We start from the raw sequence: 16,322 nt of genomic DNA, 5'->3' as shown, positions 1-16,322 counted from the left end.
AAGAATTTTGGAGAAAATTTTCATAAAATTTGAGCTGGAATTGTTTCTGCGGACAGGCACATTGTGCACAAAAGTTATACAAATTAAATAGTCCGAAAAACAAAATTATCAAAAGGAGTGATATGGAATGGCTATGGAATGGTGTTGTGGTGTCGGCATGCAAAAATCAATTTCCTTAATTCCGTTTGATTTTCGCTCGGTGGATTTTGATTGGCAAATTGAATTCGTGTTCTAACGAGGCCAGAAGCGCAGTTCAAATCAAAAACGAAAAAATTCAAAAATCGTGCAAACTCCAAACGTATAAAATTAAAGCATTTTTCAAAAGACAGCTTTTTTGGGGATATAGCAATAGAGATATAGATAGGGGATAGTGGGCGGGGGGATAGTTAAAACAAGAACAAAGATAGTACGAGAGAGTATGATTGCTAGAAAGTAATGCTCTAAGAGAAAGGCCTTACAAAAAAATGCTTGCTGCGGCAAAATGTTCGCTCTACCGATAAACATTACGATATTTCGATAATTACGATATACATTTGTTGACTATTTCGGTTAAAGCTAAGACCTTGTCATACTTAACAGCTAGTTAACGGTTACAGTTTCTAGATTTTGATATAAATTGTGGGTTTCATTAACTTCTCGATCGATCGAGTCGAGTGTCAAGTGTGGGTGTGAGTGTGTGCCTAGACGTTTGAACAAATGCAATCTCAAGGACGCCAAAATGTATGCAATATTTATAGAATATATCGATAGTCAAATATAGTCATACCCATAATGCGTTAACCAAAGTAACAAGACAACAAACATTTATACTGGTATTATTATGGTACAAAGATTCTCATAGCTAAAAGAGTTGGTGAAGACTTGGTTCTGGTTCTGGATCTAATTGTTTGTGTTGCAGTGTTTTTTTTTCTCATTTTTTGTCAAAACTTTTATGTAGTTTAGTGTCAAGTTTATGAAAAAGGTGTTTAAGATTTTTTAAAGATTTCAATACCAAATATTAAATTTTACTCTGATATTTTCTTAAATATTTTTCAAAACAACCACCATTTCTTATAAACTTGACAATATTTTTCGAAATTATGTTTTTTTGAATTCTGCTTTTAGGCGCTCGCTTTCACCAGAGACTTTCTTTTATTTTTTGTGGACACTTGTTGTTATCGTCGTACCTCCGCCGTGGCGTTGCTGCTGTCGGCGCTGCTGTCTGGACAGCGCTGTGCGGTGGGCGTGGCGCTAATACAATGGGCGTGGCCGCTGCAGCAGCTGCTGCCGCTGCTGCGGCATGAGCAGCTGAGGCCGACGTCGCCGTTGCACCGCCGGAAACCGCCGACTGCGGCGCCTGGGCCACCGGAACGGAAACGGGCAGGGTCAGCGGTGTGAGGGCGGGGGCTCCGGCGCCGACGGGGGCGCCCAGGAAGGGCCAGGCGGCGGCCACCGGCAGGCGATAACCTTAGGTTGGCATACACAGTTCGATTAAGTTTATGGTTTTTTTTTCTATTTCGTATATTTTTTTGCTGGTCACCATTAGAATGAACTTAGAGATGAGAGTAGTGGGTGGTGTGTGTTAGGTGTGCGTGGGTATTTCTTTTCGATTTAATAGATATATACATTTTCGAAGGGATGCATGATGATGTTGCTGTTTTTTTTGTTGCTTAAATCTAGTGCTAAAGTTAGACTTGATTGGGTCGGTTTTTAATTTATTGTTTTTGGTTTTGGCACGCGACGAGAGTTACCAGTTACAATTACGAGTACGAGTATAAATAGTTGTACGCTAAGGAGCATTTCAGACATGTTCAGACCAAAGGATTACCAGACCAAACGTAAAACGTAAAACGTGTAATAACTAAAATCAGGACAACAAAGAAGTACACAATAATCAATAATCATAATCATAATAATCGAACGCACATACAACGAAACTGGTTAAGAAAAAGGATATGTAGATAAAGTAGTTGGCATATAAGTTGATATATAAAGTATATATAGTAGGTAGTATGCATAAGACAACACAGCCGCAATATGCTAAACTCATAACCATCGTTATAATGATTGCAAGATTATCTCAGTCATTATCTCAATCATCATCATCATTATTAATAATTAATTATCAAATCAGGACTAGAAAGAAAGTGGCAGTCGCGCCTGCTTTTATACGAAAAAAAAAATTACAAATTGGGATTTTCGAGCGGGTGTTAATATGGCTTTTAATGATTTTCAAAAAAGTTTTTATTCTTGGTTTGGTAAGTTTTCTAGCTTGGTATTTCTCACTTTGATTGAACTTTGGTTATATGCACAGAAAAAAAAATAAAAATAAACAAGTTTAAAAAAATATATATAACAAACAGTTTCAAAATAAGTTGCAGCATTAAATATTTATATGATATGCATAGTTCAATGTAAGATTAATGCCATTTCCATTGGGGTTCCTAACAAAAATAAATCATAATGTTTGTGTATATGTATATTTTCTATGAAACTAGGAAAATATCTCGACCAACAGAAATCAGTTGTTTGTTTTGTATTTTCTTGCCAAATATACATATTTGCAGATTTGCAATCAAAAAACAAAAGGAAAATAACGAAATGCATTTGCAAAAATGGTTTCATTTGGGTGAACTTTTCTTATTTTTTTGGACATTTTGATCCTCCCGGCGATGAACCTACTACACACATTGGCATTTGTATCAAATATATATGTATATGTATATCAATGACCCGTGTATCAATATCAGCATTTGTGCCCTGCCTAGATATTTGTTTTGCTTTCGTTCTTACAGACTAAAAAAATCATTGATAAAACCTCTTAAAATAGATGTAGTTTAATATATATATATATATGTAGCTTTATAGAAACAAAAACTGGTCAATTATTGTACATTTATGATAACTTATTGGTTTTATGTGTGTGTGTATGGGGGTTCGGGGTCATCATACTTTGTATGGTGTGTTTAATTGTGTGATTTATTTGAGAGTTTACAACAAAAATACGGCAGGCAATAAATACGTAATAATAGCAATAAAACATTTAAGAGAGTAATGTGGACAAAACGCTTACCTTCTGGCCATTGTACGCAGACTATATCCATCGAACGATTCAATGTTTCATTTATTTTTATTTTTATTATTTTTCGTTTTTATTGTTGGCATGGAAAAGGCAAAAGAAAATATTTTCATTAGTTTTGCATATAAAAAAGCGATTTTACGTTGCATTTTGTACAGAAATGTCTAGAATAAATATTTTGGTTGGGATACATGTCTTAGGCACATAAAAAACAGGCATCTCTATAACAGATACACTAAATGGTTTTGCATTTTTAGTGCTTATAGGTTAAATACTTAAGAAATTTAATTGATTTGTGGCATTGTGTTTTCATTGCTTGCCGTTGCATGCAGCATCCTTGTCAGAAAGATATTAGGAACAAGGGTCTTGATGGGTTGCTTTGAAATGTATGTATGGTTCGAGTTACATTCATTCGAAATTCTAAAAGAAATTCTTAACAGAACGACAAATAAGCAGTCAATGATTGCTTCCTTCCATCCTTTCACCCAACAAGAAGCCTGTGTCATGGAAATTCCCAGGGATTCTGCAATTGCCTTGAAAAGGCCAAAATAAATACCACCGAAAAATGCAGTGAAACAGACAGACACTTTCAGGATAGCTTGGAGGCCAGGCGCATTAAGTTTAACATGTCAAAGGATCAACGCAAAGGATACAAAAAAAGAAAACATTCGCACACCACCCAGCCAAGTTAAAATGGCAAGAAAATGAACCAGGAAAAGTCAGCGGGGCAAATGGCGAAGGAAAATCAACCTATACTGAGTAAATTTTCTTGCAAATGCAAAAAGTAAGTAAGTAGAGAGAGGATAGCACGGGGGAGGGCAGGACATCGCATTTGCATAAGACATAACAAAACACAGGGCAGAATAAAACGTTTCTGCGGCAACTCCCAGGGTGATGTGCCTCCTTCAAGGATAACTAGAAAACTTTACTTTTTTTTACTAAAATTTATGTGTGTGTGTATTGGGTTGGATGTGCGGTTTGTGAGTATTAGTGCGAGTGTGAGGAGCCACATGTTTGCAACTTTGTGGTTTATTTGCAATTATCCCGACTACCGCTTGACTGACTGACTGACTGGCAGACTGACTGACTGCCAGTCTAGTCTGACTTCCTAACGAGCAGGACAACGACGTGAGTCGTCCTGCGACTGGGTAATAATGCAGCAGGCGATTTGCCATGCAAAAGAAGCCAGTTCGAAACGTGATAAAGCGACTGCCAAGACTGAAAGAAAATTGGGGCCTTTATCCTCAAGCTTTATATATTATTCCTAACTTACTAGTTTGGTTTGTTTTTATTTTGTTCAGTGCATGATATCCTTAAAGGGCTGCTGGCATGGCCTGTAAACTTCCGCAGGTCCACAGACCGTGCAGCATTTAGTGCAACGCAAATGAAGCGCATTAGGTGCACGTTCACATGGCCAAGGACAAGAGAGGTCCAAAGGCAGGATATTTCCATCCAGGATCCAGGACTTGGGACCTGGTAAAAAGCAACCAAGCAGACTCCAGCTACCAGCTGAATCATATTGGCCTTTTTGTGACCAAGTCTTAGTTTTGTTGGCAATACAAAAGCATTTTGCATCAGCTGAAGGATAACCGACCACCAGGGAAAAGTAGCAGCTGGAGATGGAGTTAGAGATGGAGGTGCAGTAGGAGATGTCGATGTGGCAACGTCCTGAGCTGAGCGGCTTTGCCAGGAGACTTCACCCATCCCCATCCCCATTTGAATGGGTTCTCAGTTCGGGTTCGGTTTTTGGTTTTGTTGGTTTGTAAGCGGCTTATCGTATTGAGCGTACCCAAAGTATAGATTTTGCGCTCTGAATACTTTTTAATGGCAAACAGAGTGTAGACGATTTAATCAGCAGTATTATTTATTATACATTTCCTGGAAAAACTTTTCTCGGTTTCAACTTCTTTCACTACTACTACTACTCTTTTTTTCCTTCCATAGTTATTTGTAATGGGAAACTGCGCTAAACTGCAAAATGGTACATGAAATATCTAAGAACTTCCAGCTGAATGAACGTTAAGAGGGATAATTTTTTGATACTTTCGTTTCTGGTGAGATTCTTTTAAAAAAAAATAGAAATCAAATACGAAAAGAGCACTTTGCAATGGACAAGAAAGAGGATAAAGTATGAAGGGACAAATAATTTTATTTTGAAAGAACTAAGTAGGATAATTTCACAAGAAGATTTTGGAGGTTTAAGGTTGAAGAAAAAAAGGATTCATCAGAGTATAAAATTTGTCCTAAAATCGCAACTTTATTTTTTTTTCTTTTGTAACATGCTGGGACAAAGTTGAAACTTTTGTAGAGTTATGTAATTTTGAATTCATTCAGCCAATCGGTTTACTATATATGGTATATATTGGGGGGGGCGGGCGAGTACAATACACAGTTAGCAACAGTTAACGTGCAACATGCCAAGGCATATCGAAGATCGAACGGATATATGAATATAAAAATTTGGGAGGCAGGATCGATCAGTAGGCTCCAAGCAGCGAGCATTCGTGTCTTAGTTTAAATTCGTGGCAGGCAGACAAGTTACAAAAACTAAAAATATCACAAGAATACATTCTAGTTTTAGTTTTTGCTTTTTTGGTTTTTTATTTATTTTGCAAAAGAGTTTAATATTTTTTTTTTGGGTTTAGGGTTTTTGGATTTGCTCACCTAGAGCGGGGGCCGGTATGGCACCGTCTTTGGTCAGTACAACTGTGTGGGGTGTTTCAAGAGAGAAAACAAAAATGAAAATCATATAAATAACGCTGATCAATCATCATCATCATCATATCAATATGGTCGTAATATCATAATCAAAGCAGACGCATTTAAACATAACTTAATTAATATTATATATTATTTTAGTGTGTTTCGAAATGTGCATAGTTAGGCAGCCGCAAACCCCAAGAAACTAAATTACAAAAATATACAAAAAAGGCAACAAAATTCTAGCAAGTTAGTGGCACACCCAAGTTAACAAACTTTGTTTTTTAATGAATTGTTTTTTTTTTTCTAGTTGAGTTCTAGCGTGTTTTGCCAAAAACGTAACATTTTCATTAGGAAACACACATTCGCTGGCAACTCAATTTCTCAGTTTCAGTCAGTTTCTGTTTTTGGCCACCAAAGAAGTTGATGTGAAAACTTTCAAAAACAAACAACAAACAAAAAACATTGAATCAAAAAATAACAAAAAAAAAAAAAGAAAATGAAAGAAAAACTTAAGGAATGTTAAGAAACTAACAATGGCCGCAAAAACAATGCACACTTAAATTTAAGCAGACTTTTATTGTTGCTTCTGGTGGTAGTGGTGATGGTGCTGCTGCTGCTGCATTTCATCGTAATTGCATTTCTTTGGCGAACATTTGAACTTGTTTCATTATGTGGCTTAAACTTAGGCTGCTAGGATATATACGTATCAGTGAGCTGGGTGTAGGCGAGTGTGTGGTATGGGTGTGGCTATGATAGTGTCAGTGTGTTAGGGTCACTTACCGTTGGGTACTGTTGTCACTTTTTTGGTTTGTACACGTGCAGTGGCGTTATTCACCTTCACAATTGGTTATTAAAGTTTTTATTTTTTATTTTTGATTTTTTGAGAGATCAGCGAGCGTGGTTGTTGTTGTAGTTGTTGTAGGTTTGGTGATGAGTTTTTTTTAAGATATATTTATATATATATAAAGATCGCATGTAGAGAATGTAGAAATAAATTATGTGTTAGTTAACAATTACGAAAATATTTGCAAATTGTGTTCAAAGTGTTGGTGGTGGTAGGAAAGGAACTATGTGTGAAGGCTTTCTTTTTTTTTATAAATTTCATTTGTTTCGATTAAAAATACAAAAGAAAAAAGTTGAAAATTAATTTTTCATAGCCTTTCGGTTTTCAGGACAGACAGGACCGGGCTGGCTGGACATGCGTTTCCGTTTCCGGCTGCCGTTTGCGGACACAGAGACTTAATTAGACTCGCGCGATTTCCGCTGCCAATGGAATCGGAATTGGAAATGAAAATGAAAATAACATGGCATTGCATTGCATTGCTGCCTTTTATGCGGCTCAGTTAATTTGTTTAAACGACCGACTGACCCACAGCCATGGTCGTACATTTCGGTACTTTGCGCATTTTCAGCATATTTTAAATGCCAATTATTTGCGGCTTGGCAGCATTGGCATTAATCAGAAGAAAGAACGTCCGAAAGGAAAAATGTGTAATTAATTTTTAATGAAAGGCAAATAAGAATCAATCACTGTGGTGGCTAGAGGGTGGCTAGTCCTTGAATGAAATGAGAAAAAACAAAATAATTATGGAAACTGATTTTAAAGCCACTTTTCGACTTTGACACGCAAGGATTAAAAGTTGAAAAGCAATTTCTATCCAACTACTCCTATGATAGTTTGTGTGGGAATTAGTTTTTTTTTTTTTGGTGGGGGGTGTGTGGGTGTATGTGTGTGTGTGTGTGTGGTAAGTTGTATATATGATATGGCATGCACCCACCTCGATTTTGCGTCCCTCAACCACGGTGCCGTGTAGACGTTCGCGTGCTCGTTCTGCATCGTTGCTGTTAGCGAATGTTACAAAACCGAATCCCTGCCATTCGCAATCAAACATGCAATTAAAGAAACATATAGAGTATATAGATTACGATTTTCAAAAAAAGAACTAAAGAAAAATAATAAAAAAAAAAAAAAAAATGTCAAATAATAAATAACAATTGTTGGTAAATAGTTTTCAAGAAAACAACAACAACAAAGTCTTCTTTTGGTCTTGTTGAAGTCGTATATAGATATATATAGATATATTATATAATGTAAAGCTAAAGCTACAAATACATCAACAAGGCGGCCAAGGACATGCTTTTCGGACAGGGGCCATTGGCACATCTTTTGGATTTACTTTTCGGGGCTGTTCGGAGGGGGGGAAATTATATATATTTTTTGTTGGACTGCGACTGCGACATGCACGTGCCCTACTTGTCCTCTCCCACTCCACTCCACTCCCCTTGTCCGCCTAACTCTCTAACTCCTTCAGCTTCTCAAGGTGTTTGGTCTCCGGGTCTCCTGAATTATGCACAATCCTCGGTGGCGCGGTGCCTGGGTGCCTTGGTGCCTCGGTAACTATGCAATTATTTTCAACCCGCTCCACTCCCGGACATAATAATACTCGTAATGCTCTTCGAAAAAAGACCAAACACCGTCGACAACGTCTCCCTGGCGACGAACGAAGACATCTCCTGGGAATCCTTGAAGTGCATAATTTAAATGAATTGTGCTACAATTAGATGCAGAATGTTCCGCACAATTGGCGGCACTGGCAGCTAGAGACCCAGAGTCAGAGGGTGGGAGAGGCAGCGACTTAAGAGGCGAACAAGATGGCGAACAAGGAAACAAGTTGGAAGCCAGGACTTACCTTGCTGCCGCGCTCATTGAAAATGATTTCCACATCCAGAATAGTTCCAAATTGCTGCGCGAAAATGGGAAAAATAATAAATATTAATTATGAGCTGGAATAACTTTATGACTTCCGGACTAACTTACCCCAAACATGGCCCGTAGATCCGGGTCCCGGAAGCGGAACGGTATATTGGAGACATGCAGCCTCTTGGGCTGGCTCTTGGCATCGAGAGAGGTGGCCGAGGCGACGACCGGGACTAGAGCATTGTTGAGACTAGGGACAGCGCTGGGTGGTGGCGACTGGACCGCTGCCGCTGCTGCGTTTAGGTGGGCAATCACCTGGGAGGTGCTGGCCGGCACCAAGGTGCCGGCACTGCCATTGGCCATGGTGTCCAGTCCGGTGGTGGGCAGAAGGCCAACACCGCTGCTGCTGGTGGCGGCCAGGGCGCCGGCAGCTATCGAACTGCCCGTCACCGAGGTGGCTGCCGTCTGAACGGATGGGGGACTGCTGCACAGGAGCGGCTGCGGCTGCTGCTGCTGGAGGGTGGGCGGTGTCTGGAGGAGCGGTTCACCGCTGGCCACCGGCGATACACTGCCGGATACATTGCCCTCGGTGGCGTTGCCGTTGAGGTTCAAGACGCCGCCAACTGTGGCCTGCGAGTTTGTTGCGCTGGACGGGGAGCTGCTGAGTGGCGAATTGGGCGTGCCACCGCCTCCGCCCCCACCAGTTCCACCACCGGCGCCAGTGCCGCCTGCGCTGGGAAGGGTGGAGTTCTGTTGTGAATCTGCTGCCTCATTGGCGATCAATACTGTGGACTGGAAAGAAAGTAAAAAAAAATAATTAATTAATTAGAGTTACTAAAGCATAATTAAAGATAATAAAAAATAAGTTTTTAATAATAATTCCTTGTAGTTTTTAATTAACAACATTTTTTCCCTCTGACTTATCCTTTAACTAAAACTTTTAATTATTGAAATATTCTGCACAGCGTGGTCTAAATTGTTATTTCATTACTGAAGTGCGTTTTGAACATTCCAAACTGGCAGAATTTCAAAGTGAAAATTGCAATTTTCCAATCTCATAGCGGAAAACGAGTTTTGAAAACTTTCGAAGGCACTCGTCCCGCTCCTGTTTGCTGCTGCCGTTGTTTGCCATTCCAGTTGTTGGATTTTTCAGGCAAATCGAATGCGAACAAGTGCCGCAATAAATAAACAATTGAAATGAAAATACAATTTTCAAGTGGTTTACATCCCGGCACAGATGGAAATCCTGCACCAAAGAGGGTGTGCCCACGCATCTGTGTCGGTGTGACCCAATAAAAAAAAATACAAAATCCAACACACAGACAGACAAGAACAGGAGCTGCAGGATACCCATATACGATCCACCCAGATATTTTGTGGCACAAACTTGTGTTGACTTATGCAATAAAACTGTCGCACAAACTGTTGCAATATCCCCCATCGATGCCGCGGAAATGTTTGCATTTTGTATTTCTGCATTATTAAAACTGAAAATGCACTGCCATGGCATACTATTGTCCCCCAAGCCCTCGGGCTTGAGCTCGTGACCCACCGCCCTTTCTGAATAATATGAAAAATTCTCAATTCTCTACCAAATTCGATGACAATGCAATAAAAACCAGAATGAACAGCGCGGTCGGAAAAAATAAACCGATTGCGTTCGCCCCATAATGTAGGCAATAGAAATAGCGCTTAACTTAATTTGCTGCGCATTGTTGACACATAAATCTAAACAAATTTCTCTATGCCCTGACAATATAAATTTTTTTTATTTTTTCCTGTTTCTGACCCTCTCACCTCTCCCACCGTGTTGTGCATTTTTTTTTTTGTTTGCATGTTTACCGAACATTTCGGTCCCAAAGTGAAATGGCGTGAAAAACTTTGGCCCCATAAATGGCTAACTGAAGGAGGAATTGGGTTTGGCAACCACTTTTGGGTAGCGGGCGAGGTGAGGCGGGGGAATTTATTGTTTCGGGTATCGGGTTACACGTAAATGACATTTAACGCTTTTTAGTTTATCGAAATGCCTTTGTGCGGCACGCGACATTGCTGGGAAAAAAAGGTCGCCGGCAAGGCTGTGATTTGGCATAAAGAATTTCTGCATAAATTTGAAAAGTTTCAGCCCACAAGCGGCAGGGAATAAAAGGCAAACTCTAAATTGTTTTGATTTGAATATTTTACACCGAACCAGAAAGGAAAGCCAACTTCGGGCGGGCCGAAGAGATATACTTGCGATTAAGATCGGATATTTATTGTAAATATCGCATATCCTTATTATCGCGCATTATTTTTTCGATTTCTTGTCCATTTATCGTGACGGAATCCCTTGAAAATGGTATTTTTCTTTTGGGGTCCACAGTGATGGCTATATCTTCCCCAGTCCTGATCCGATTCTCAAGCATTGTCCTTACAGTTTTAATATAATTTCCTAATTAATCCTCTTGGCCAATTAATTATTAAGATGATAACTAGTAATGGTGTTGAGAGAAATGAATACAAATTTTAAGCATCTGGTTCTTCGAAAGAAAGAAGGAAACCCCCCCATAATGATGACAATGCATACAAAAATGCACTCACAAAGGAGTTCAAGCCGGAGAAACTTTATTCTGGACAGTCTGTTGGGCGCCTAATGAAGATGAGCTTGGTAAACAACAAATAGGAAAAGAAAACATGGAGTGACCACGAAGCTAGCACGTAAATTTCAATTGTGTGCCCAGCTCATCTCTGCTTTTTTTCCATTTTATTTTTTTATAGTCTATTTTTTGCAGTTTTTTCCACTACTGTTTATTTTATTATAATTTTTTTGTTGGCCGTTGGCTGGACTCTGGACTCACAATGCTGAGCACATTTTGTGGGGGCAGCGTTGATTGCAGCTGGTGGTGATGGTGCTGCTGGTGCTGGTGGTGGTGGTGGTGCAGCTGCTGCTGCTGGTGTTGTTCTGGTGGCTGCACTTGCTCCATGCCATGTCCATTTGTCAGGGACGGTTGCGTGACCACCACTGGGAGCAGAGTACAGGGAGCACAGGGAGGAGGACCTGGGAGTCTGCTTCCATTGTACTGTGACTGTGTCTGTGTTTGTGTTGACAGATTTGTCTGTGATAAATTTTGAGATAACAACAAGGATTTGCGTTTTAGTTGCCTGTGTGGTGCATGAAGGACTGGGATTAAGAGACAAAGTTTTTATAGAAGAGAGGACTAAGAACCAGACAGAACCAGGCAGGCAGGCAGGCGGCGGCGACCAACACCAACAATTTGCTTAATTTTTTCTCTCAACTACAGCAGCTTAATTGCTTGGAACATGCCCGGAATATGGAATATCATATTGCATTTAAGGTCTAACTTATAACTACAATTAATTTAAATGCAAAAAAACTAAGACTAAACAAGTGTTTCTATCCCGAATGGATTACCAAGCATTCTCAACTACCATAATTGATTTAAAAGTGACAAGTTATTTATTGCTTTCACAACCTCTTATTCTCTACTCTGGAATATTTATGATTTATGGTTGATTTGGATCTCCAATTTCGACAGCCACATCACTTGGTATTTTCTTTTGACTAATTAATATTGATTCGATGAAAGGATTCTCAATAATTGAGGCAAGAGGACAGGCATTTTCTTCCAAATATTTCAAGTATTTTTCAGATTAGCCTTTTGCTTTTCCACAAAAAAAAAAGCTTAAAATAAATAAATACACGAATTAAATTTTGTATATCTGTTTGCAGGCATAGAATTAATTGGCATTTTCCGGACATTATGCCGCCGGTCAAACACTCGTACACGTACTACATGGCGTATGCGTATTGTTCATGTTGCAAAATACAATATATTTAATTAAATACGAGCTCAAAACACACACACAATGCACACCGCACAACCAAAAGTCAGTCAAAGGTGAAAAACAACAACTAGTAAACTATAAACTATATTTATTGCAATTAATTCAATATTTGCGTATATATTACACCTGCAAGGCACAAACTCTCCTTTCGAAATGGGAGACTGAAATGCAAATAATCGGAATTTGTGCGTGCAGTTACGGTCCATTTGAAAAAAGTATTCCTGCTAAATTATTCAAATGCATGAATCAATTTTCATAAACAAACATCTCTTGAATCCAAACAGGAAACTTTATTTATTCGAATGGTTAGACCAAAAAATACTAATACTCTCTAATCCAGGCTACTAACGCCCAGTTAGTCTCAAGTGTTTGTTTTTAAACTGTAAGCTGCTTTGGTTTAAGGATCTATTTTGATTTGTGGGATGCAGAATCTCCTGGCGATTTAAAATAAATTGCCTGAAAATTCAATTTTTAATTAGAAGAAAAGAAACGATAAACTAGCAACTAAAGGTATGCTACAAAAAAATGAAAACACGTTCCGGAAAAGCAAATACATAGATATGTATGTTCAGGTGAGACAGGTGTTGTTAGAGTGTGGCTGTGTGTGTTTGGAGTGCGTGAGTGTTGGCTGCTGCTGCTGGCACTTTGCTCTCCACCACTGCATTCCGCAATTAAAAATGTAAAAGCAAAGCACCCACACCCGGCCAGAACAACAACCAGGCGGCCAAAACAAGAGGCCTGCTGGCTGTTTGGATAACCTGCTGCCCCCTACGCTTAACAAAAATATTTAATAATAAAATTAAAAATAAATATATTAAAGATACTACTTCAAGAACTCCTACTTTTAAAGAAGACACTACATAATTTTTATTTAAAAAACTTCTTGTTTCTCTAAGGATTATTGTTCGAGTGTATGCCGAGTTGGCCTCTATGCATGTATGCATGTATGCGTAAGTGTGTGTTAGCCAAATCAAAGCCGAGCATAAAACCAAAGAAGACCAAACCCAAACACAACTAGAACCAGAACCAGAGCCAGAGCCAGAACCAAACATTGCAACAAATGCATTTCAAACACACACACTATGTATATTGTGGAGCGTGGTGGGGGAGGGATGGACAAGGACTGGACTGGACTGGGACTGGTTGGTTCAAAACAATTTTTGGAACTGGACTCACCTTCTTCTGTTGCATGTACAACGAGGCATTGACAACATCGGACACACTAGTGGCCACCACCACCGCCGGCGTGGCCACGCCGCCCCCTGAACTCGAATTAACTGTGTTCACTCCTCCCGCCGATCCTGGCGCTCCTGTTCCTGCCTGGGCCACTGCCTGTGCCACCGCTGTGTTGTTGTTGTTATTGTTGTTACTGTTGGTGGTGCCTGCGGCATCGCCGGCCACTTTCATTTGGGTCACTGGCTCAGATACCTGTTTGGCAGCCGCTGCCGCCACCGCCAGCGACAGACTGTCAGCGGCGGAAGGCGCTCCTCCCACCTGCTGCTGTTGTTGTTGCTGCTGCTGCTGCTGGGCCTGGTGCTGTTGTTGGGCGGCGGCTGCCGCTGCCGCAGCTGCTGCCGCTGGACCTGGTGCGGCGGCATAGCCGGCCGGAGCGCCCGGAAAAGGCGCTACGCCCGCCTGCACCATATGCTGCATTTTGAAAAAAAAAAAAAATCATAGAAAGAGGGAAAGAGAAGCAGAGAGAGAGAGAAAGAGATGGGATTATGGATTAGTAAAGGTCGTATAAAAAAGGTGAGTACACCCCCTTAAAAAGTTAACAAAAAAATATTATAATAGCCTTTATAATAAGGGTTCTTCATTAATTTAAAAAATATTTAATATTAGTTACGGAGGGAGGATCTTAAGACTAGTTAGAGGCATTATTCTTCACGTCGATATTCATAGATATTCCTCTTAAAAATCCTTATTATTTACATTTCCTGGCTAATAATTACCCTTTTTTTAAACAAATATTCGTACAGCCATTAAAAATGAAATTTACGTGTATTAGTTTGTTTCCGTTGACACTTTTCCAACTTCCACCCTGTTTTTCCTCCCCATTTTCTCAACAAGGACTCTGCTCTCTACGAGTGTGTATCTGTGTGTGTGTGTCAGTCATAAAAGTGCAAAATTAAATCCAGGTAGTTTATTTTGCAGGTGGCAACCCCTTCGTATCCACAGCCCCAGAGCTTGCCGTATTTAAGCTCTGCGTTAGACAAAGGACACAGGCATACAGGCATACAGACACCATGAGACCCCACCACCAGGATATTCAGGTGGTGTTTCCTTGAGCACAGTAGCCAAACAAAATGCGCTTTAAATTGTCAGTTTTATTTGTATAAATTTTTGCCATTATTTGGCTTGTCTCGCCCGGATTTTCAGACCCAACCTCTGTCAGCATCTATGAAATATGCAAAATTTGCAGCTTATTGTTGGTTATAGTGGAGGAGCAACACAAAACCCACAAAAAAAAAAGGGAGAACTTTTTCTGGTTATTTTTTTTTGTTGGCTGGTTGGTTGGTTGGTAAAAGTGGGAAGAACGGGATTATCGTGCGAGTGGCATTTTAATATGTTTTTTAGCCCTGGAAAATTGTTGGCATTGCCATTGCCAATGAAATTGGCCCAGCTGGTGTCTAGGACTCTTTCTGTACGAAATGGTTATTAATTTTACGATTTAATGCAAATGTCATAGGTATTCAGGTAATGCTCTTAATACTGCTGCATATGACACAAAATGGGAGCAAAATTTCAATTAAGAAACCTATTTGTTGGCATAACAAGACATGCATTGGTTGCATTGGTTTAAGTATTTTGTTAATTAGTTTATTTTAAAAATATACACAAAACGATTTTAAATATCTAGACGGTAGACTATTCTATACGCGGGACACAGTTCATCTATCTTGGCAAGCAGGGCATAAACCAGAACCAGCTCTTTCAACGCGCCACAAATATCCGATGCATTTATTTTATTTATATTTTTTATTTTTTTTTTTTTTGGCACACTATCTACCCAGCTACCCTGCTACTTCTCAACGATTTGCGCTTTGAAAAATTAGCTTGTTAATTAAATGCAAGCCACATATGACATGTTGCCGAGGTGCAAGTATCTGTATCTGCATGTGGATGCAGCATGCCATCCACCCCTTTTCACACACCCTTCCACACCCAAACACTCACTCATCTTGTGACATAATCCCCCCAGTGCAAATTGGTGCTCATGTTGCTCATCCGCCACGTTGGCCCATCCGCCCCTGATGATATATGCGCCTCGAACTCATATACTCTCATAAATATCCGTGTATTTAAATAAACTAAGCAGCGAGCGGCAGAATACAACATGTCATGTTAAATTTACATAAAAATTTGTTGGGGAATTCATTTTGATGTGCCAATGAAAATGTTTTCCTTCCCCAGCAGGACAGCAGGAATGAGGTGCTGATGCTGACTTGCACTTGAGAATGTACCCATGTTCTCTTAATGAGTCTGCCTCATGTCTGACTACGTCTGGCTAAAGTTTTTCATCTTTTTTTCAAAAACGGAAACTTTTCTTTAAACAACTGCCGATAACTTTCTCATAATTCTCAACTGGCTGTCGTTTCATTTTATTGCAAAAGCGGTGGCGGGGTCACAGCACTTGAGCAAATACTTGGCTGCATTCACAAATATTTTTCATTTAATTGCTCTTGAAAAGGACATTTTTTTTCTTATATTTTTCATCAGTTTCGGGGCCATATTTACATGGCAAATATTTCGTTGGGGCCCGTGGAAAATTTGCATTTGTAGTTACTACTCTGCGGAGAGAGAAGAAAAAAAGCGGCAGCTGGCACTGTTTTATTGACTGGGCGGCGGCTGTGGGGTCCAGTCCAACTGCCATGGCTTTTTGTTTACTCTGGCCAGCTTCTGTTTCTGCTTCTTCGTTGGTGTTTTTTTTTGGAAAATTTTCAACAAAACACTTTACGTTTCCATTTTACAACAATTTTCGATGGCTGCGCTTTCAAGTGGCAGTGCCAGTGACGGTGG

The 16,322-nt window shown here is 39.7% G+C and overlaps 1 protein-coding gene across 3 annotated transcripts in view; it reads right to left on the bottom strand.

Moving 5' to 3' along the window:
- Rbfox1 (RNA-binding Fox protein 1) overlaps positions 1-16,322 on the bottom strand; it is a 75,799-nt gene that overhangs the window by 10,351 nt on the left and 49,126 nt on the right. The window contains exons 3-10 of one of the 3 annotated variants that reach the window (XM_043210937.2): positions 13,479-13,949; positions 11,294-11,551; positions 8,580-9,251; positions 8,452-8,505; positions 7,540-7,632; positions 6,542-6,596; positions 5,723-5,764; positions 3,053-3,073 (exon numbers count right to left, since the gene is read on the bottom strand). In XM_043210937.2, coding sequence (XP_043066872.1) covers positions 3,053-3,073; positions 5,723-5,764; positions 6,542-6,596; positions 7,540-7,632; positions 8,452-8,505; positions 8,580-9,251; positions 11,294-11,551; positions 13,479-13,949 — 1,666 coding nt within the window. The remainder of the gene's footprint in view (positions 1-3,052; positions 3,074-5,722; positions 5,765-6,541; positions 6,597-7,539; positions 7,633-8,451; positions 8,506-8,579; positions 9,252-11,293; positions 11,552-13,478; positions 13,950-16,322) is intronic. The other 2 variants (XM_070279406.1, XM_043210950.2) reach the window with 2 other exon arrangements.

This window comes from Drosophila bipectinata, chromosome 3L (assembly GCF_030179905.1).
Source record: "Drosophila bipectinata strain 14024-0381.07 chromosome 3L, DbipHiC1v2, whole genome shotgun sequence".
Taxonomy (NCBI): Eukaryota; Metazoa; Arthropoda; class Insecta; order Diptera; family Drosophilidae; genus Drosophila; species Drosophila bipectinata.
Note: the sequence above shows the minus strand (reverse complement) of the source record. Positions and strands in the feature narration are given on the sequence as shown.